Genomic DNA, 18,006 nt, shown 5'->3' with positions numbered 1-18,006 from the left:
AAATAAAATGAAATAAAATTAAATAAAATTAAATAAAATTAAATAAAATTACATTTATTTATTTATTTATTCATTCATTCATCCATTCATTCATGCATTTATTTATTTATTAATTAATTATGTCACGTACCAAAGTACGAGGTGATTCTTCTTCTTCTTCTTTAACAAAAAGAATAGAGAAAAATGTCAGGACTTTTGTCTTCTTACGTTTTGCCATGTGGAATTTTGACTCATCTAACGTTCCAAACAAACCATGTGTTCCAACACTACGGCCCGGGGGCCACATGCAGCCCACCAAGCATTTGAATCCGGCCCGCCAGTTTCTCTCTAAGTATTTCAACTTTTAACATCCAAACTGGCAACATGACTTGCAAGTCGGATGTCTTATTTAGTAAAAAAACAAAAAACAAAAAAAAACTGTCAAATTAAATGACATAGTTTAATGTGGTCTGATGTTTAAAAAAGGGACCTAAGAACATACAGCTGATAATATAATACTTTTACAGATAAAATTGGACAAATAATCCATAGAAAATTATTAGAATAAAATATATCTTCTGCCCCCCCGGACAGTTTTGTTAACTCAATGCGGCCCAGGAGCCAAAATATTTGCCCCACCCCTGAACAGGAGGGACCATGTAGTAATTTGCGGCCAATCAGCCTAAATAAACTACCAAGGACGTGGAAACGTGGCGCTAACAAGTAGCCGCTCCAATGACTTTAGTCATTTAGTTAATCATGATTAAAGACCAGGATTTAAAGGTTTAAAGGTTTAAAGCAGGACCGTTTGGACCTTAAATGCAACATTTTTGTTGAGTGAATGGAGTGAGGTTCCCCAGGATGGAAAAAAATTAGCGTTTTCATATGCTTTTCCGTGTTCCGCGTAATAATGGTTAGAATAAAATTACCAGCAAAAATGTATGTTACAACATAAAACAATAATAAAACATAAAATCGCCTGCTAATTAGTCGAGTAATCAACCACAAACGTCCTATTGTACTTGTACAAACACGACGCCGGAGTGTAAGTGACAAAAACAATCAGCAATCCGTGTCCGAGGTGAGCTTTTATTTTTTTGGGGTTTTAACATAAAAAAGGAGAGCTGTCGGGGATTTCCTGTCAGCGGACTGTGCGAGCATCAAGCCTTTTATTAGCAGGGGATTAGGAGGATTGTTTCCTGTAGCCAATTTGGCACATTTTCTAACAACCTGGCGTGTGTGTTTACCTTGGCCCACGAGGGACTTTGACGGCTGACACTGAAGACTGTATGAAGGGGAAGTGGGGAGGGGGTGGGATGAGGAGGGTGGGTGGGTGCTTACATTTATATATATTTTTTTTTTGCGGGGAATAAAGCTGTTTGTTGAAACGGAATCATGATATAGTAACAACTTTATGTTATATCGACTTATATCGACTCAAATTATGTTTATTAGTTCTGTTGACGCTTTTAGTGACACTAGATGCCACTTTATGGATAAAAACACGACGACGAAATATAACGACATTGTCAAATGAATACCTCTTTGACAGCCCAGCATCATTATCTTTGTAGATCAATCAATTAATCTTCAAAGTTAAATAATTTTGCTCGTTTTTCCACAACATACTTCACAGATAAAATATTTTTTAAACGAACGCATACTGAAAAAAAATTAAAAAACTGCAGAGTTATAATTAAAACTGTCGTTGATGTAATTTCCTACTGTTATCCAGCAAACCAAAAACATTAAAAAAATAAGAATAAGAATATAAATCAATTATATACACAAGACGCAGGTAATTTTTTAAAAATGCAGCAGCACCCATTCAAGGCGAAGTTGCTGCCCTCAAAAAGTTGACCACAAGCATTTGGACAGAGTTGCCAACCAAATGTGCTACATTGTTTTACGGGGGGGACCCACCAAGACAATCCAAAGTTTCCTTACCTTGAGTCGGGGTACTTGGTGAGGGTGGCCAGGCTGCTGGTGTACATGTGTCCGCCCACGTCGATGTGCACGGGCGCGTTGGCTTTGGTGAGCTGAGCCGGCAGAGGGATGCCCTGGGCGGCCAGGGGGGAGACCGGGGACCGGGTCAGAGAGAGCCGTGACATGCTTCGCCCCTCCTGGAAGCAAGTGTACAAAAAAGCCATGGGAGGAGGAGAAGTAGGAGAAGGAGGAGGAGGAGGATGATGAGGAAAATAAAGAGGAGGACGGATGAGTAACAACCACACGATATTCCTTCCTGATCGCTATCAGATCGCTTCCATGACTGCGCGGTCGCTTCCCTGCGTCTTCCTATACCGCGGCGGCTCTAATTAAGTATGTTTGCATCTTTCGGCTCAGCACCGGAGGCGAGGATAGGAGGAGGATGCTTATTAGAGAGAGAGACAGACAGATAGACAAGAGAGAGAGAAAGAGGGAGGGGATGCAAGGTGTCAGCCTCTAGGGGAATAAAACAAACTGCTGCTGCAATATTCTAATTAAAGGTCGCATTATGGGGGAGATGTGATGCACCCAGACACACCGGGAACCAATCTGGGAGGGAGGGACACCGCGGGAGACCACCAAGCCCCCCCCCCCCCGCCGTAGAAGAAAAAAACTGTCATAAAGTGGATATGGAAGTGTCTGTTTACCTGTACATGTCGACTAGAAGGGAAAAACTACATAAAACCTCCATATAAATAACATAACTATAAATAACATATATACACAAATAACATGTCATTTTCCATAATTTCCCCCATTATGGCCTCTTCTTGCCGGTTTCGGGGAGACATTACATGGTTCCGCTGCTAAATAGTGAGTGTGGCTATTTGCGCTCAACTTCAGGGAACCAAATATGGTCCCCTATTGCCAATTAGGGACTATGGCCTTAGAACTGCTCGAGTGGAAACGACTTTCCATCATTTTTACTATACCGCTATTAGTACCAGAAGCTAATATGGCTACGCAAAAACAAAACAATCTTCTGTTTCGGGTGACAGAAATGCAACAGTTAGCAACAACGTAACAAGAGTTTATCGATAGTCAATAACGCGTCTATTATGGCTGCCTTTTCCGCACACGATCATCTTTACTATACCGCTATTACTACCAGAAGCTAATATGTCAACCCAAAAAACAAAACAATCTTCGGTTTCGGGTGACAGAAATGCAATAGTTAGCAACAACGTAACAAGAGTTTATCGATCGTCAATAACGCGTCTATTTTGGTTGCCTTTTCCACGCCCGATCATCTTTATTATACCGCTATTACTGCCAGAAGCTAATATGTCTACGCAAAAACAAAACAATCATCTGTTTCGGGTGACAGAAATGCAACAGTTAGCAACAACGTAACAAGAGTTTATCGATGGTCAATAACGCGTCTATTATGGCTGCCTTTTCTAATGTCAATCAAAATGTCTAATAAAGTTGTAGAGTCATCTGCGGCGCCAGAGGCAACAACGTTAGCAGTTAGCAACAACGTAACAACAGTTTATCGATGGTCAATAACGTGTCTATTATGGCTGCCTTTTCCGCGACTTTCCGCCGGCCCGATTATCTTAACAATATCGCTATTACTACCAGAAGCTAATATGTCAAACCAAAAAACAAAACAATCTTCTGTTTCGGGTGACAGAAATGCAACAGTTAGCAACAACGTAACAAGAGTTTATCGATAGTCAATAACGCGTCTATTATGGGTGCCTTTTCCGCGACTTTCCGCCGGCCCGATTATCTTAACTATATCGCTATTACTACCAGAAGCTAATATGTCAAACCAAAAAACAAAACAATCTTCTGTTTCGGGTGACAGAAATGTAACAGTTAGCAACAACGTAACAAAAGTTTATCGATAGTCAATAACACGTCTATTATGGCTGCCTTTTCTAATGTCAATCAAAATGTCTAATAAAGTTGTAGAGTCATTTGCGGCGCCAGAGGCAACAATGTTAGCAGTTAGCAACAACGTAACAAGAGTTTATCGATGGTCAATAACGCGTCTATTATGGCTGCCTTTTCCGCGCCCGATCATCTTTACTATACCGCTATTACTGCCAGAAGCTAATATGTCTACGCAAAAACAAAACAATCTTCTGTTTCGGGTGACAGAAATGCAACAGTTAGCAACAACATAAAAATAGTTTATCGATGTTCAATAACGCGTCTATTATGGCTGCCTTTTCCGCGCACGATCATCTTTATTATACCGCTATTACTGCCAGAAGCTAATATGTCTACGCAAAAACAAAACAATCTTCTTTTTCGGGTGACAGAAATGCAACAGTTAGCAACAACGTAACAAGAGTTTATCGATGGTCAATAACGCGTCTATTATGGGTGCCTTTTCTAATGTCAATCAAAATGTCTAATAAAGTTGTAGAGTCATTTGCGGCGCCAGAGGCAACAACGTTAGCAGTTAGCAACAACGTAACAACAGTTTATCGATGGTCAATAACGCGTCTATTATGGCTGCCTTTTCCGCGTCTTTCTAGCCGGCCCGATTATCTTAACTATACCGCTATTACTGCCAGAAGCTAATATGTCTCCCCAAAAAACAAAACAATCTTCGGTTTCGGGTGACAGAAATGCAACAGTTAGCAACAACGTAACAAGACTTTATCGATAGTCAATAACGCGTCTATTATGGCTGCCTTTTTGTAATGTCAATCAAAATGTCTAATAAAGTTGTAGAGTCATTTGCGGCGCCAGAGGCAACAACGTTAGCAGTTAGCAACAACGTAACAAGAGTTTATCGATAGTCAATAACGCGTCTATTATGGCTGCCTTTTCCGCGCCCGATCATCTTTACTATACCGCTATTACTACCAGAAGCTAATATGTCAACCCAAAAAACAAAACAATCTTCTGTTTCGGGTGACAGAAAGGCAACAGTTAGCAACAACGTAACAAGAGTTTATCGATAGTCAATAATGCGTCTATTATGGCTGCCTTTTCCGCGACTTTCCAGCCGGCCCGATCATCTTAACTATACCGCTATTACTGCCAGGAGCTAATATGTCTACGCAAAAACAAAACAATCTTCTGTTTCGGGTGACAGAAATGCAACAGTTAGCAACAACGTAACAAGAGTTTATCGATAGTCAATAACGCGTCTATTATGGCTGCCGGACCGATTATCTTTACTATACCGCTATTACTGCCAGAAGCTAATATGTCAACCGAAAAAACAAAACAATCTTCTGTTTCGGTGACAGAAATGCAACAACTAGCAACAACGTAACAACAGTTTATTGATGGTCAATAACGCGTCTATTATGGCTGCCTTTTCCGCGCCCGATTATCTTAACTATACCGCTATTACTGCCAGATGCTAATATGTCTACGCAAAAACAAAACAATCTTCCGTTTCGGGTGACAGAAATGCAACAGTTAGCAACAAGGTAACAAGAGTTTATCGATGGTCAATAACGCGTCTATTATGGGTGCCTTTTCCACGACTTTCCGCCGGCCCGATTATCTTAGCTATATCGCTATTACTACCAGAAGCTAATATGTCAAACCAAAAAACAAAACAATCTTCTGTTTCGGGTGACAGAAATGCAACAGTTAGCAACAACGTAACAAAAGTTTATCGATAGTCAATAACGCGTCTATTATGGCTGCCTTTTCCGCGACTTTCCAGTCGGCCAGATTATCTTTACTATACCGCTATTACTGCCAGAAGCTAATATGTCTACGCAAAAACAAAACAATCTTCTGTTTCGGGTGACAGAAATGCAACAGTTAGCAACAACGTAACAAGAGTTTATCGATAGTCAATAACGCGTCCATTATGGCTGCCTTTTCCGTGCCCGATCATCTTTACTATACCGCTATTACTGCCAGATGCTAATATGTCAACCCAAAAAAAAACAATCTTCTGTTTCGGGTGACAGAAATGCAACAGTTAGCAACAACGTAACAAGAGTTTATCGATGGTCAATAACGCGTCTATTATGGCTGCCTTTTCCGCGACTTTCCAGTCGGCCCGATTATCTTAACTATATCGCTATTACTGCCAGAAGCTAAAATGTCTACGCAAAAACAAAACAATCTTCTGTTTTGGGTGACAGAAATGCAACAGTTAGCAACAACGTAACAAGAATTTATCGATAGTCAATAACGCGTCTATTATGGTTGCCTTTTCCACGCCCGATCATCTATACTATATCGCTATTACTACCAGAAGCTAATATGTCAACCCAAAAAACAAAACAATCTTCTGTTTCGGGTGACAGAAATGCAACAGTTAGCAACAACGTAACAACAGTTTATCGATAGTCAATAACGCGTCTATTATGGCTGCTTTTTCCGCGCCCGATCATCTTTACTATACTACTATTACTGTCAGAAGCTAATATGTCTATGCAAAAAACAAAACAATATTCTGTTTCGGGTGACAGAAATGCAACAGCTAGCAACAACGTAACAAGAGTTTATCGATGGTCAATAACGCGTCTATTATGGCTGCCTTTTCCACGCTCGATTATCTTAACTATACCGCTATTACTACCAGAAGCTAATATGTCAACCCAAAAAAAAAAACAATCTTCTGTTTCGGGTGACAGAAATGCAACAGTTAGCAACAACGTAACAACAGTTTATTGATGGTCAATAACGCGTCTATTATGGCTGCCTTTTCCGCGCCCGATTATTTTAACTATACCGCTATTACTACCAGAAGCTAATATGTCAACCCAAAAAACAAAACAATCTTCTGTTTCGGGTGACAGAAATGCAACAGTTAGCAACAACGTAACAAGAGTTTATCGATAGTCAATAACGCGTCTATTATGGCTGCCTTTTCCGCGACTTTCCAGTCGGCCCGATTATCTTAACTATATCGCTATTACTGCCAGAAGCTAAAATGTTTACGCAAAAACAAAACAATCTTCTGTTTTGGGTGACAGAAATGCAACAGTTAGCAACAACGTAACAAGAGTTTATCGATAGTCAATAACGCGTCTATTATGGCTGCCTTTTCCGCGACTTTCCGCCGGCCCGATCATCTTTACTATACCGCTATCACTGCCAGAAGCTAATATGTCTACGCAAAAACAAAACAATCTTCTGTTTCGGGTGACAGAAATGCAACAGTTAGCAACAACGTAACAAGAATTTATCGATAGTCAATAACGCGTCTATTATGGTTGCCTTTTCCACGCCCGATCATCTATACTATATCGCTATTACTACCAGAAGCTAATATGTCAACCCAAAAAACAAAACAATCTTCTGTTTCGGGTGACAGAAATGCAACAGTTAGCAACAACGTAACAAGAGTTTATCGATAGTCAATAACGCGTCTATTATGGCTGCCTTTTCCACGCTCGATTATCTTAACTATACCGCTATTACTACCAGAAGCTAATATGTCAACCCAAAAAAAAAAACAATCTTCTGTTTCGGGTGACAGAAATGCAACAGTTAGCAACAACGTAACAACAGTTTATTGATGGTCAATAACGCGTCTATTATGGCTGCCTTTTCCGCGCCCGATTATTTTAACTATACCGCTATTACTACCAGAAGCTAATATGTCAACCCAAAAAACAAAACAATCTTCTGTTTCGGGTGACAGAAATGCAACAGTTAGCAACAACGTAACAAGAGTTTATCGATAGTCAATAACGCGTCTATTATGGCTGCTTTTTCCACGACCGATCATCTTTACTATACCGCTATTACTGCCAGAAGCTACTATGTCAACCGAAAAAACAAAACAATCTTCCGTTTCGGGTGACAGAAATGCAACAGTTAGCAACAACGTAACAAGAGTTTATCGATAGTCAATAACGCGTCTATTATGGCTGCCTTTTTGTAATGTCAATCAAAATGTGTAATAAAGTTGCAGGGAGTCATTTGCGGCGCCGGAGGCTGCAAGGTGGACCATGCAGGGTGATGGAAAAGGAGGCTGGTGTATTGGCAGCCCAGTAGATTGCATCAATTTGAAAGTGAAAGTGAAATGTTGGGATCCTTGAAGTGCATGCTTCAAGAATGCATGCTTACAAACAGGTATATTGAATATTGCTATTATACTATAGTATGTTTTTTTTTTCATTCCCAGTGGTGGTGGGAATGAAGCCCCCCCCCCCCCCCCCCCCCCCCACACACACACACACACACTTCAAGTATCATGTTCCTCTAATACGATTACATGTGGATGGGATTACATTACACATGGAAAGGGAAGGGGACTTGGGAAGTTTTGAGGGGTCTCAGAACTCAGGTCGTCCCCTTTCTGGAACAAACAAGCGAGTATCTTTAGAAGAAAACCCAGACCGGTACTACAAAGTCCGAATGACTGCCAACACTGCAGAATTTAAAGCACCGTGGTGCGGCATATACATGCAGAAAAAAAAAAAAAAATACCCAACATGGCGTCTTATTTCAGCTTGCTGTGACATTTTTTTCCACGCGTAAAAAAAGGGTCTGCTTCTAAAACACTTGTAATCGATTTCAAAAAACTGTATTTAGCATTTACCGTTTCAAACATGGTAAGGGAGTCCAAAGATGGGAATCCTTGTGGTCTTGCCTCCTCGCGTTGCAAAAAAAAAATAAAAATAAATAACAATGAAGAAGAAAAACAGCAGAAAAATGCTTCAAATGTTTGCTTGCGGGCGTTCAACTACCGTCCTGGAAGGGGGGGAGGACGATAATACACAAACGGTCCACTCGGATCATGCACAAAACTGCTTGAAAACGCACACACACAAATACGCGTACGCACACGTCCCCCCTCCTTTAAAAAAAAAAGTGTGATGCTCTCACGGCTGCTGTTCTCTCAGCAAAGCAGGCAAGCGGGGGGGTAAAAAGAAGCGCAAAGGAGGCGTCCTTGCTTACCTTGAACATAGATGTAATGATCTCCTTCCTTTCCTTGCTTCCTTCCCCCTTTTCTCCTCTGCTCCGGCTTTGGACGCGCGTAAAATTGCGCGCTACTTCGCTTTTATTCCTCTTTTTTCTTCTTTTTTTCCTGCTAAAATGAAAGTGTTCCTGTGGTTTTTTGTTTCGGAGAAGAAACCCAATAATCCCGTCTCTAAATAAAAAGAAGAAGAAGAAAAAAAGAAGAAGAAGAATCTGGCTCCGGGCTGCCCAAGCGCCTCTGGGCCGGGGATTAGGCTACAATTAACTCAACTCCACTCTCCCGCCAAGGCAATTTTCTCAAGGAAGAAAGCCTTCATATCCCCCCCACCCTCTCCTCCTCTCTTTGCATCTCCTCCCTCCTTCTCCTCCTCTTATTCTCCAAACGATGCCTGTACAGATATCTTATATATATATATATATATATATATATATCTGTGTGTTTTTTCCTCCAAATGTTCCTTTTTACGCAAAAGTTGAAGTCCAGAGCGGCTTATCTCAGCAACAAAGATGATCTTTATGGTAAGAGTCCTTCCGGTGTGTTGCAGGTAAAAGGAATCCAAAATGAGTCCAATAGAAACTTGTTGATAAATATTAAAAAAAAAAACTCCCAGCAATATAGTCCTCCTAGTACTTCTTTCCTTCTTCCTGCTCTTTGCTTCAATGTCTGGAGTGGCTGACGACGACGACGATGATGATGATGATGATGATGATGATGATGGTGCTGTTGCAAGGGCACACTTCCCGCAGGCCATTCAAATCAAATGACGTCCACCGACGTGCATGCACGCCGCAGCGGCAAGCAGCCCTCACAACCTGCCTGCAGCCAAATGCGCCATTTCAATTATAGCGCAGGGCTTAGATGGAGATATCTGGCCAAAACACACACTCACACACACACACACACACACACACACACACACACACTGACACACACACACACTTCACTCATGCTCAAATGAAAAAAGACAGCCTCCAGACTTTTACAAAATAGGATTCACAAAGCTGATTATTGTTGTGTTGCCTTTCACTATGTGTGTGTATTTATGCTTTAAAAGACAATAAGAAGTCAAAGTGTTTTTTTTTGTGGTCCCTAAAAAAAAAAAAAAAAAAATTAAGGTGCTCTTAATTACGCAGTACATTATTTATTTATTTTCATGTTTGTTTATTGGTCGGGATGGGGTGTAAATAACTGTGAATAATTGATGCAGCATTGAGCCCAGCAATTACTCCGTACCAGCAATACCGGTGGACGTTTCTTGACCTTTGGCGCCCACCAGTGGACGAATTTGGTACTTCATCTTTTATAAGTCGCTAAAAAGTAGCCATAAAGTTTGTCAGTAGGGAGTGAGTGGCACACACAGGGGCGTCACTAGGTTCTGAGGACGGGGGGGGGGGGGGGCGTAACCCCCCTGGAGATGCACAGGATTTGAATGAATATAGTAGATATTCAAAAAAACAAAACAAAACCAAAAAAAAATAAGGATAAAGAACCGGGATATAACTTTCCCACTTTTGGACAGATTTATTAGAGATACTCAATATTTTTATATAATAATTATAATAATTATAATAATAATAATATAGTAATTTTAGTCCTGGTTATTATTACTAGTAGGCTAGTATTAGCCTTATTGGCTTGCTTATTAGCCTGCTAATTTTGTCAGAGATTATTTTGGTAAAAAAAAAAATCAATAAATAAATTTCAAAAATCTATAAAAAAAATATCAAATTATTTAGGGGGATCTGAAGCCCCCCTAAAATGTTGAAAAATGCTGAAGCCCTGACGCCACTGATAGTATTTATAAGCGATACAGTGAAAATGAGAGGAAGTGTGGTCGGTTTCATTTTTTTTTTGTTTAAAAAAAAATCAATAAAAATATCAAAATTATTTAGGGGGGGCTTAAGAACATTTTAGGGGAAATTCAGCCCTAACATCTAAAATCTTATTAGCCTGCTTTGCCCTATTATAGGAAATTTATCAGAGATTCTTTTGGTAACAAAAAAAAAATCAATAAATAAATTTCAAAAATCTATAAAAAATATAAAATTATTTAGGGGGGCTTAAGAACATTTTAGAGGGAATTCAGCCCTAAAACCCCTAAAATCTTATTAGCCTGCTTTTGCCCTATTATATGAAATTTGTCAGAGATTTTTTGTGAACAAAAAAAAATCAATATTTTTATATAATAATTATAATATAATAATAATATAATAATTTTAGTCCTGGTTATTACTACTAGTAGGCTAGTATTAGCCTGCTTATGGGCTTGCTTATTAGCCTGCTTTTGTCCTATTATATGAAATTTGTCAGATATTTTTTTTGTAAAAAAAATCTGTAAAATATTTTAAAAAATCAATAAAAATATATAAAATTATTTAGGGGGGTTTACATAAAAAAAAAACATTTTTTAGGGGGCCTGAAGCCTAACGATGTAGGCCTAATGACGCCATTGGGCACACATTTAACCTCCATTCTGCTTTTCATGTCATCTCATGCAAAAGAATCACAATTTAGACTTAAAATACTGTTTATGAATATGAAATGGTAGACCAAAAAGTCAAGAAATTATCAAAACAATGTGATTTATCACCCTTGCAAAGCCTTTTTAGCTAAGAAAGAAACCCGAGCAACACTATAAAGCTTTTAGTGGAAGCAACAGTTTGACCTTTATGGAAAAAAAATCCCACAATTAAGTCGTAATTATGAGATAAAAAGTCAAAATTGTGAGATAATAAAGTCAAAATTATGTTAAAAGTCAGTTAAAAAAATTAAAAAAAAATCAGTTTTATTATTTGACATGGTCTTGTGTTTCAAGTGGTTCTGAAAAGACGGACAAAAGCACACACAGCATATTTTTTTTCTCATTTTCACGGATGAAATAAAACAAATAATTCAATGAAATGTATCAAAAATACGCAGTATATTGTATCAAATATAAGTTTACTCACCCCTGCCATGGCCTGTGCATTACAGCTGGGCAATGTGTTGCCGACAAAGTGACTATAGGGGTGCTAGTTGCATGTCGACAGGGCTCTAATAATGATAAAAGCTGTACTTAGAAAGTCATTATCAGGGAACCACGAAAAAAGGAAGTGAACAAACGACCAGTGATTGTTGGAAGACGGCGGAGGGGTACGATTAAATAAGTTCCGCTTCCTCCTACTTCTTTTCAAAGAAGTTGAACTGCTTAAGTGTAAGCATGTGATGCTTCTTCATGGAACTTTGTTGTTAAGGACGTTGTAAACAAACAAAGCCCCGCCCATCATGGGTATCGATATAATTCACTGGGTATACATATGGGGGAATGGGGGGGCTCTTTGACAGCAGGACTGGTGCAAGTGTGGGAATGCATCTCCAATCTCCTCCAAGCGGGCCAAGTCTCGGTAATTAGACTCCAGTGCGGCCCACCAACCCCCGCATCCACCCCTCTGGCACAGATTTGTTGTTTCCAGAGGTACAAACTAAAGGGATGGAGGGGGGGGATTTTTTTTTTTTTTTCTCATTAAAAGGAAACAAGCCCGGAGTTAGTTCAATTACATGTCGCAGGCCGATGCAGGGATGTTGTAAATTTAAAGATTTAAATAGCTTACAAAGTGGCTCGGGGGCCCCATCAGTTAATTTCCTTAATTTATGGATTTTAGCTGCGCGGTGTCAACGTGAAGGAGAAGGAGAAGAACTAGGTCATGTGGAGGGCTTGTGTGCAGAAGGCCAAAGAGTTGCCCAAAGGTACGCCAAAGTACCAATCACATTATTGATAAGTCTTTAACAGGAGCATTCTGCAGTATTTCACATTTGCCGTGTATGTTTTTTATTTTTTTTTTTTTTAGGTGCAACGCTTTTCAAAGCCTCCTTCAAGCTTTAATGAAGCCAGCGAATTAATGCATGGCCCTTATACAAGAATAATATCTTTGCCTGGGGGGCCCAAAGGCAGGTGCTGTTAATGTGGCCTCCAGAAACACTAAAAGGAAGACAATGTGTCTCCCGTCCTTGTTAGCGCATGAAGATCGCTGGAAAGATTTATAGCTGCTGGAGAACCAACCATGTTTACCACTCTGCAAAAGTCGACTTTATCGGCCTTTTTTTACATTTAACAATATAAAAGAGAACACAGCAGCATGAATCCTCAATGGCGTTGAATTGGTTTCCATTTTATACAAAAATGCAGCTTTCTGTTCCACGTGCAATTTGCCTGAATATTAATTAAAGTTGTGTTAACCTTGCAATGCACAGTCTTAACCCTTAGATGCATAAGTGGGTCAAAAATGACCCGGTCAGGTTGTTTTCTTGAAATATCTTTGTAATGAAATTTTTTTATCATTTCATATTCCAGGTATTCCTCAAAAAACATGTTTTTGATATCATGCCATTCATATTTTTAACTTATCTTTTATAGATTTTAAGAAATTTTTGTTTTTGTGTTAGTACCTCAATCTTCCATAAGTGGGTCAAAAATGACCCGGTCAGGTTGTTTTCTTGAAATATCTTTGTAATGAAAATTTTTCATCATTTCATATTCCAGGTATTCCTCAAAAAACATGTTTTTGATATCATGCCATTCACATTTTTTACTTATCTTTTATAAATTTTAAGAAATTTTTGTTTTTGTGTTAGTACCCCGACCTTTCATAAGTGGGTCAAAAATGACCCGGTCAGGTTGTTTTCTTGAAATATCTTTGTAATGAAATTTTTTTATCATTTCATATTCCAGGTATTCCTCAAAAAACATGTTTTTGATATCATGCCATTCACATTTTTTACTTATCTTTTATAAATTTTAAGAAATTTTTGTTTTTGTGTTAGTACCCTGACCTTTCATAAGTGGGTCAAAAATGACCCGGTCAGGTTGTTTTCTTGAAATATCTTTGTAATTAAATTTTTTTATCATTTCATATTCCAGATATTCCTCAAAAAACATGTTTTTGATATCATGCCATTCACATTTTTTACTTATCTTTTATAAATTTTAAGAAATTTTTGTTTTTGTGTTACTACCCCAACCTTCCATAAGTGGGTCAAAAATGACCCGGTCAGGTTGTTTTCTTAAAATATATTTGTAATGAGAAATTGTTATCATTTCATATTCCAGGTATTCCTCAAAAAACATACTTTTGATATCATGCCATTCACATTTTTAACTTACCTTTATGCAACACACAATGGATCATAATTATAACTTTTATACCTTTTGAGTGTTAAGTTGGTGTGTGATGAGTTTAGTGTTCTTTGTAAGAACACTAACACATTCCAAAAACATTCTAGGTTAATTGGCGACTCCAAATTGTCCATAGGTATGAATGTGAGTGTGAATGGTTGTTTGTCTATATGTGCCCTGTGATTGGCTGGCCACCAGTCCAGGGTGTACCCCACCTTTCACCCCAAGACAGCTGGGATAGGCTCCAGCTCCCCCGCGACCCTTGTGAGAATAAGCAGTAGAAAATGAATGAATGATTCGGTTGAGCTGGTTTCATAATTATACCTTTTGAGTGTTAAGTTGGTGTGTGATGAGTTTAGTGTTCTTTGTAAGAACACTAACACATTCCAAAAACACGCTAGGTTAATTGGTGACTCCAAATTGTCCATAGGTATGAATGTGAGTGTGAATGGTTGTTTGTCTATATGTGCCCTGTGATTGGCTGGCCACCAGTCCAGGGTGTACCCCGCCTCTCGCCCTAAGACAGCTGGGATAGGCTCCAGCACCCCCGTGACTCTCGTGAGAATAAGCAGTAGAAAATGAATAAATGAATGAATGATTCGGTTGAGCTGGTTTCATAATTATACCTTTTGAGTGTTAGGTTGGTGTGTGATGAGTTTAGTGTTCTTTGTGAGAACAATAACACATTCCAAAAACATTCTAGGTTAATTAGCGACCCCAAATTGTCCATAGGTATGAATGTGAGTGTGAATGGTTGTTTGTCTATATGTGCCCTGTGATTGGCTGGCGATTGACCAGTCCAGGGTGTACCCCGCCTCTTGCCCCAAGACTGCTGGGATGGGCTCCAGCACCCCCCGCGACCCTTGTGAGGAAAAGATAGATAATGAATGAATGAATTTAGACCGTTTCCTGTGTCTGTAGCTTTAAATGCTAATGAGCTGCGTTTGTCCACTTTTCCAGTGCTAACGTTGTACTCAAGTTTTCTCCAAATATCGACCTCCATTGGATTGGTTTATGTATCAAAGATGCCCCCTACTTCCTTCCATTTTTTCAAATTTTCTTCAAATAAGCTAATGTGAGTACAATGTTAGCACTGGGAAAGTGCATAAACGCAGCTCATTAGCATTTAAAGCTACAGACACAGGAAACGGTCTGAATTCCAGTTGTGTAAACCACAGTAACACGGGCCCTTTAAACAGGAGTATTATCCAAAATATTTTGCCATCAGACGAGCGCTCCCCTCCAGCCATGTGGTGAAAGTTGGAAGGAAACACGAAGAAAGTGCGTTTCTTCTTATTATTCTTATTTTGCAGTTTTAAGTCGTGCCTGGTGGAGATCGTCTGCGTCGCTCTCGCAGACATTTGACATTCTGCTTGATGTTGGCGTGCGGCGGGACTTATTGTTCGTAACCTCCGACAGGCAGCGGGGGTAACAAGGTGTCACTTTTATTAATAGAGCTGTGTTGTGTGTGAGTGTGTGTGTGTGTGTGTGTGTGTGTGTTTGGGGGAGGGCTGGAGGGGAGCTTATTTTGCACAAAAACAGCCAGCAAGCAAAAAGCAGAATTCCCCTCAAGTGCTCCAAGTTGGCAATTACATAAAATATAAAAATATATACTTTAAAAAGTCTATTTTCTTCTGAATGTTGCTGATTTGCGGCAGGTAGACGTGCAATGACCCTGCTGCTGTCGACTTCATCAGCCTGAGAGTATTATGGGATTGACTGAAACGCTTAACGACGGCTGGGGGAAAAAAAAATGCAGAGTTTATGCAGAATTTACTGGATCTATTTTGGGTCCTCATTTTCTTTGTTTCCATGATGGAACGTCATTTATTGTATAGTTTGGAAGGTGTTTGTTTCTTTTCTTCCGCATCATATCGTCATAATTATGGTTTCACATTAATTACAGCCTCAAGACAACATATGTGGCATAATTATGGCCTAAATTTAAGACAAATCATCATATTCAAAACATGACTTCTGACCTCATATGGATACCTAAAGGTCATTTTATGTGGTATAAACTATTAATGAAACTATTAATAATATGAAACATGTTCAGCAGAGGCTGCACGGTGGTCTAGTGGTGAGCGCGCAGACTTCACAGCGAGACGACTAGGGTTCAATTCCACCCTCGGCCATCTCTGTGTGGAGTTTGCATGTTCTCCCCCGTGCATGCGTGGGTTTTCTCCGGGTACTCCGGTTTCCTCCCACATTCCAAAAACATGCTAGGTTAATTAGCCACTCCAAATTGTCCATAGGTATGAATGTGAGTGTGAATGGTTGTTTGTCTATATGTACCCTGTGATTGGCTGGCCACCAGTCCAGGGTGTACCCCGCCTCTCTTGCCTGAAGACAGCTGGGATAGGCTCCAGCATTCCCCTGTGACCCTCGTGAGGATAAGCGGTAGAAAATGAATGAATGAATGATTCGGTTGAGCTGGTTTCATAATTATACCTTTTGAGTGTTAAGTTAGTGTGTGATGAGTTTAGTGTTCTTCGTAAGAACACTAAACACATTCCAAAAACATGCTAGGTTAATTGGCCACTCCAAATTGTCCATAGGTATGAATGTGAGTGTGAATGGTTGTTTGTCTATATGTGCCCTGTGATTGGCTGGCCACCAGTCCACGGTGTACCCCGCCTCTCACCCAAAGACAGCTGGGATAGGCTCCAGCACCCCCTGCGACCCTCGTGAGGATAAGCGGTAGAAAATGAATGAATGAATGTTTGGATAACCGTGGGGTTGAACGGTGGTCGAGTGGTTAGTATGCAGGCCTCACAGCTAGGAGACCTGAGTTCAAATCCAGTTTACATGTTCTCCCCGTGCATGCGTGGGTTTTCTCCGGGTACTCCGGTTTCCTCCCACATTCCAAAAACATGCTAGGTTAATTAGCCACTCCAAATTGTATGTGAGTGTGAATGGTTGTTTGTCTATATGTACCCTGTGATTGGCTGGCCACCAGTCCAGGGTGTACCCCGCCTCTCGCCCCAAGACAGCTGGGATAAGCTCCAGCACCCCCCCCCGACCCTTGTGAGGATAAGCGGTAGAAAATGAATAAAAGTTCAGCATAAAAACACAACATAAAAAATAACATCTAATATCTAAATGAGTACATTTGCTGCCACCCTGTGGTAGGACTCTGCAACTACAGTGAACATAAGTTACTGTCTGTACCTGACAAACAAAAAGGTCAGTCTCACCACAATGAGCCATGTTGTCGCCACACTCGGAACGGAGTTTTAGTCTCGGCGCCCCAGCAGCATCACGCCTGAAAAAAAAATAGAATATTTGGTTTGCAGTAACAACACCAACAGTGTCATCTCTCCAATCACATCGGCTATGCATCACATAGCATTCGCTCATCCACCCCCCCCCCCCCCCCCCTACACCCCCCCTCCGCTCAGCATGCCTCGGGGCGGAGCACCCACAGTCCTCATTAGAGTGCATGTGTCATGATGACATCAAGTCGCAACCTTGACTTATGCTTTATATTTGCACTTATCCATCACGACGCTGTCATGACAAAAACACACACATGTCGTCTGCAAAGGTTTTGAAGAGCGGGCGGAGGGGTAGGGGTTTAGGTTTAGACCCCCCCGTCCCCTCTCTCTCTCTCTCTCTCCCCGGGGCCCTGGGCTAGAACGAAACCGAACCCCCCCCCCCGTGCTTTTGTTGTGAACTCGCTAACATGGAGGAGGTCTGATGTGTCTTCTGCTTTGTCAACACCGAGGCCATCGCACTGACACCCAGGCTGCCCGGGGCCGCCTTAACGTGGAGGACTGGTTTTGGGTGTAAAAAGGAAAGGGAGGGTCACTGCAGGATGGTGCAAAAAAAAAAAAAAAAAAAAAAAAGGGGGCAGGCGGGCAGGGGGTGAAGAAAGGGAGAGGGTGGTGGAGGGTGCCAGCTTATAGTGTGGCCAGCGCCTGGGGCTGGAGGAGAGTGCTCTGTGCAGCACATCCAGACCCAGGCTGCTGGCTGATGACATTTTATGGTCACAACATGTAATCCCCCACCAAGTTCCGCT

The 18,006-nt window shown here is 40.5% G+C and overlaps 1 protein-coding gene across 6 annotated transcripts in view; it reads right to left on the bottom strand.

Moving 5' to 3' along the window:
* Positions 1–18,006, bottom strand: part of LOC131139611 (BTB/POZ domain-containing protein kctd15) — a 58,325-nt gene that overhangs the window by 36,713 nt on the left and 3,606 nt on the right. The window contains exons 2-4 of one of the 6 annotated variants that reach the window (XM_058089362.1): positions 17,183–17,250; positions 8,809–9,646; positions 1,927–2,102 (exon numbers count right to left, since the gene is read on the bottom strand). In XM_058089362.1, the coding sequence (XP_057945345.1) occupies positions 1,927–2,102; positions 8,809–8,817 (185 nt within the window). In that variant the 5' untranslated portion in view covers positions 8,818–9,646; positions 17,183–17,250. Of the gene's footprint in view, positions 1–1,926; positions 2,500–8,449; positions 8,755–8,808; positions 9,907–17,182; positions 17,251–18,006 lie in introns of those variants that run through there. The other 5 variants (XM_058089364.1, XM_058089365.1, XM_058089363.1 and 2 more) reach the window with 5 other exon arrangements.

This window comes from Doryrhamphus excisus, chromosome 12 (genome assembly GCF_030265055.1).
Source record: "Doryrhamphus excisus isolate RoL2022-K1 chromosome 12, RoL_Dexc_1.0, whole genome shotgun sequence".
In the NCBI taxonomy this organism is placed as follows: Eukaryota; Metazoa; Chordata; class Actinopteri; order Syngnathiformes; family Syngnathidae; genus Doryrhamphus; species Doryrhamphus excisus.
This window is presented reverse-complemented; position numbering and strand designations above follow the sequence as displayed.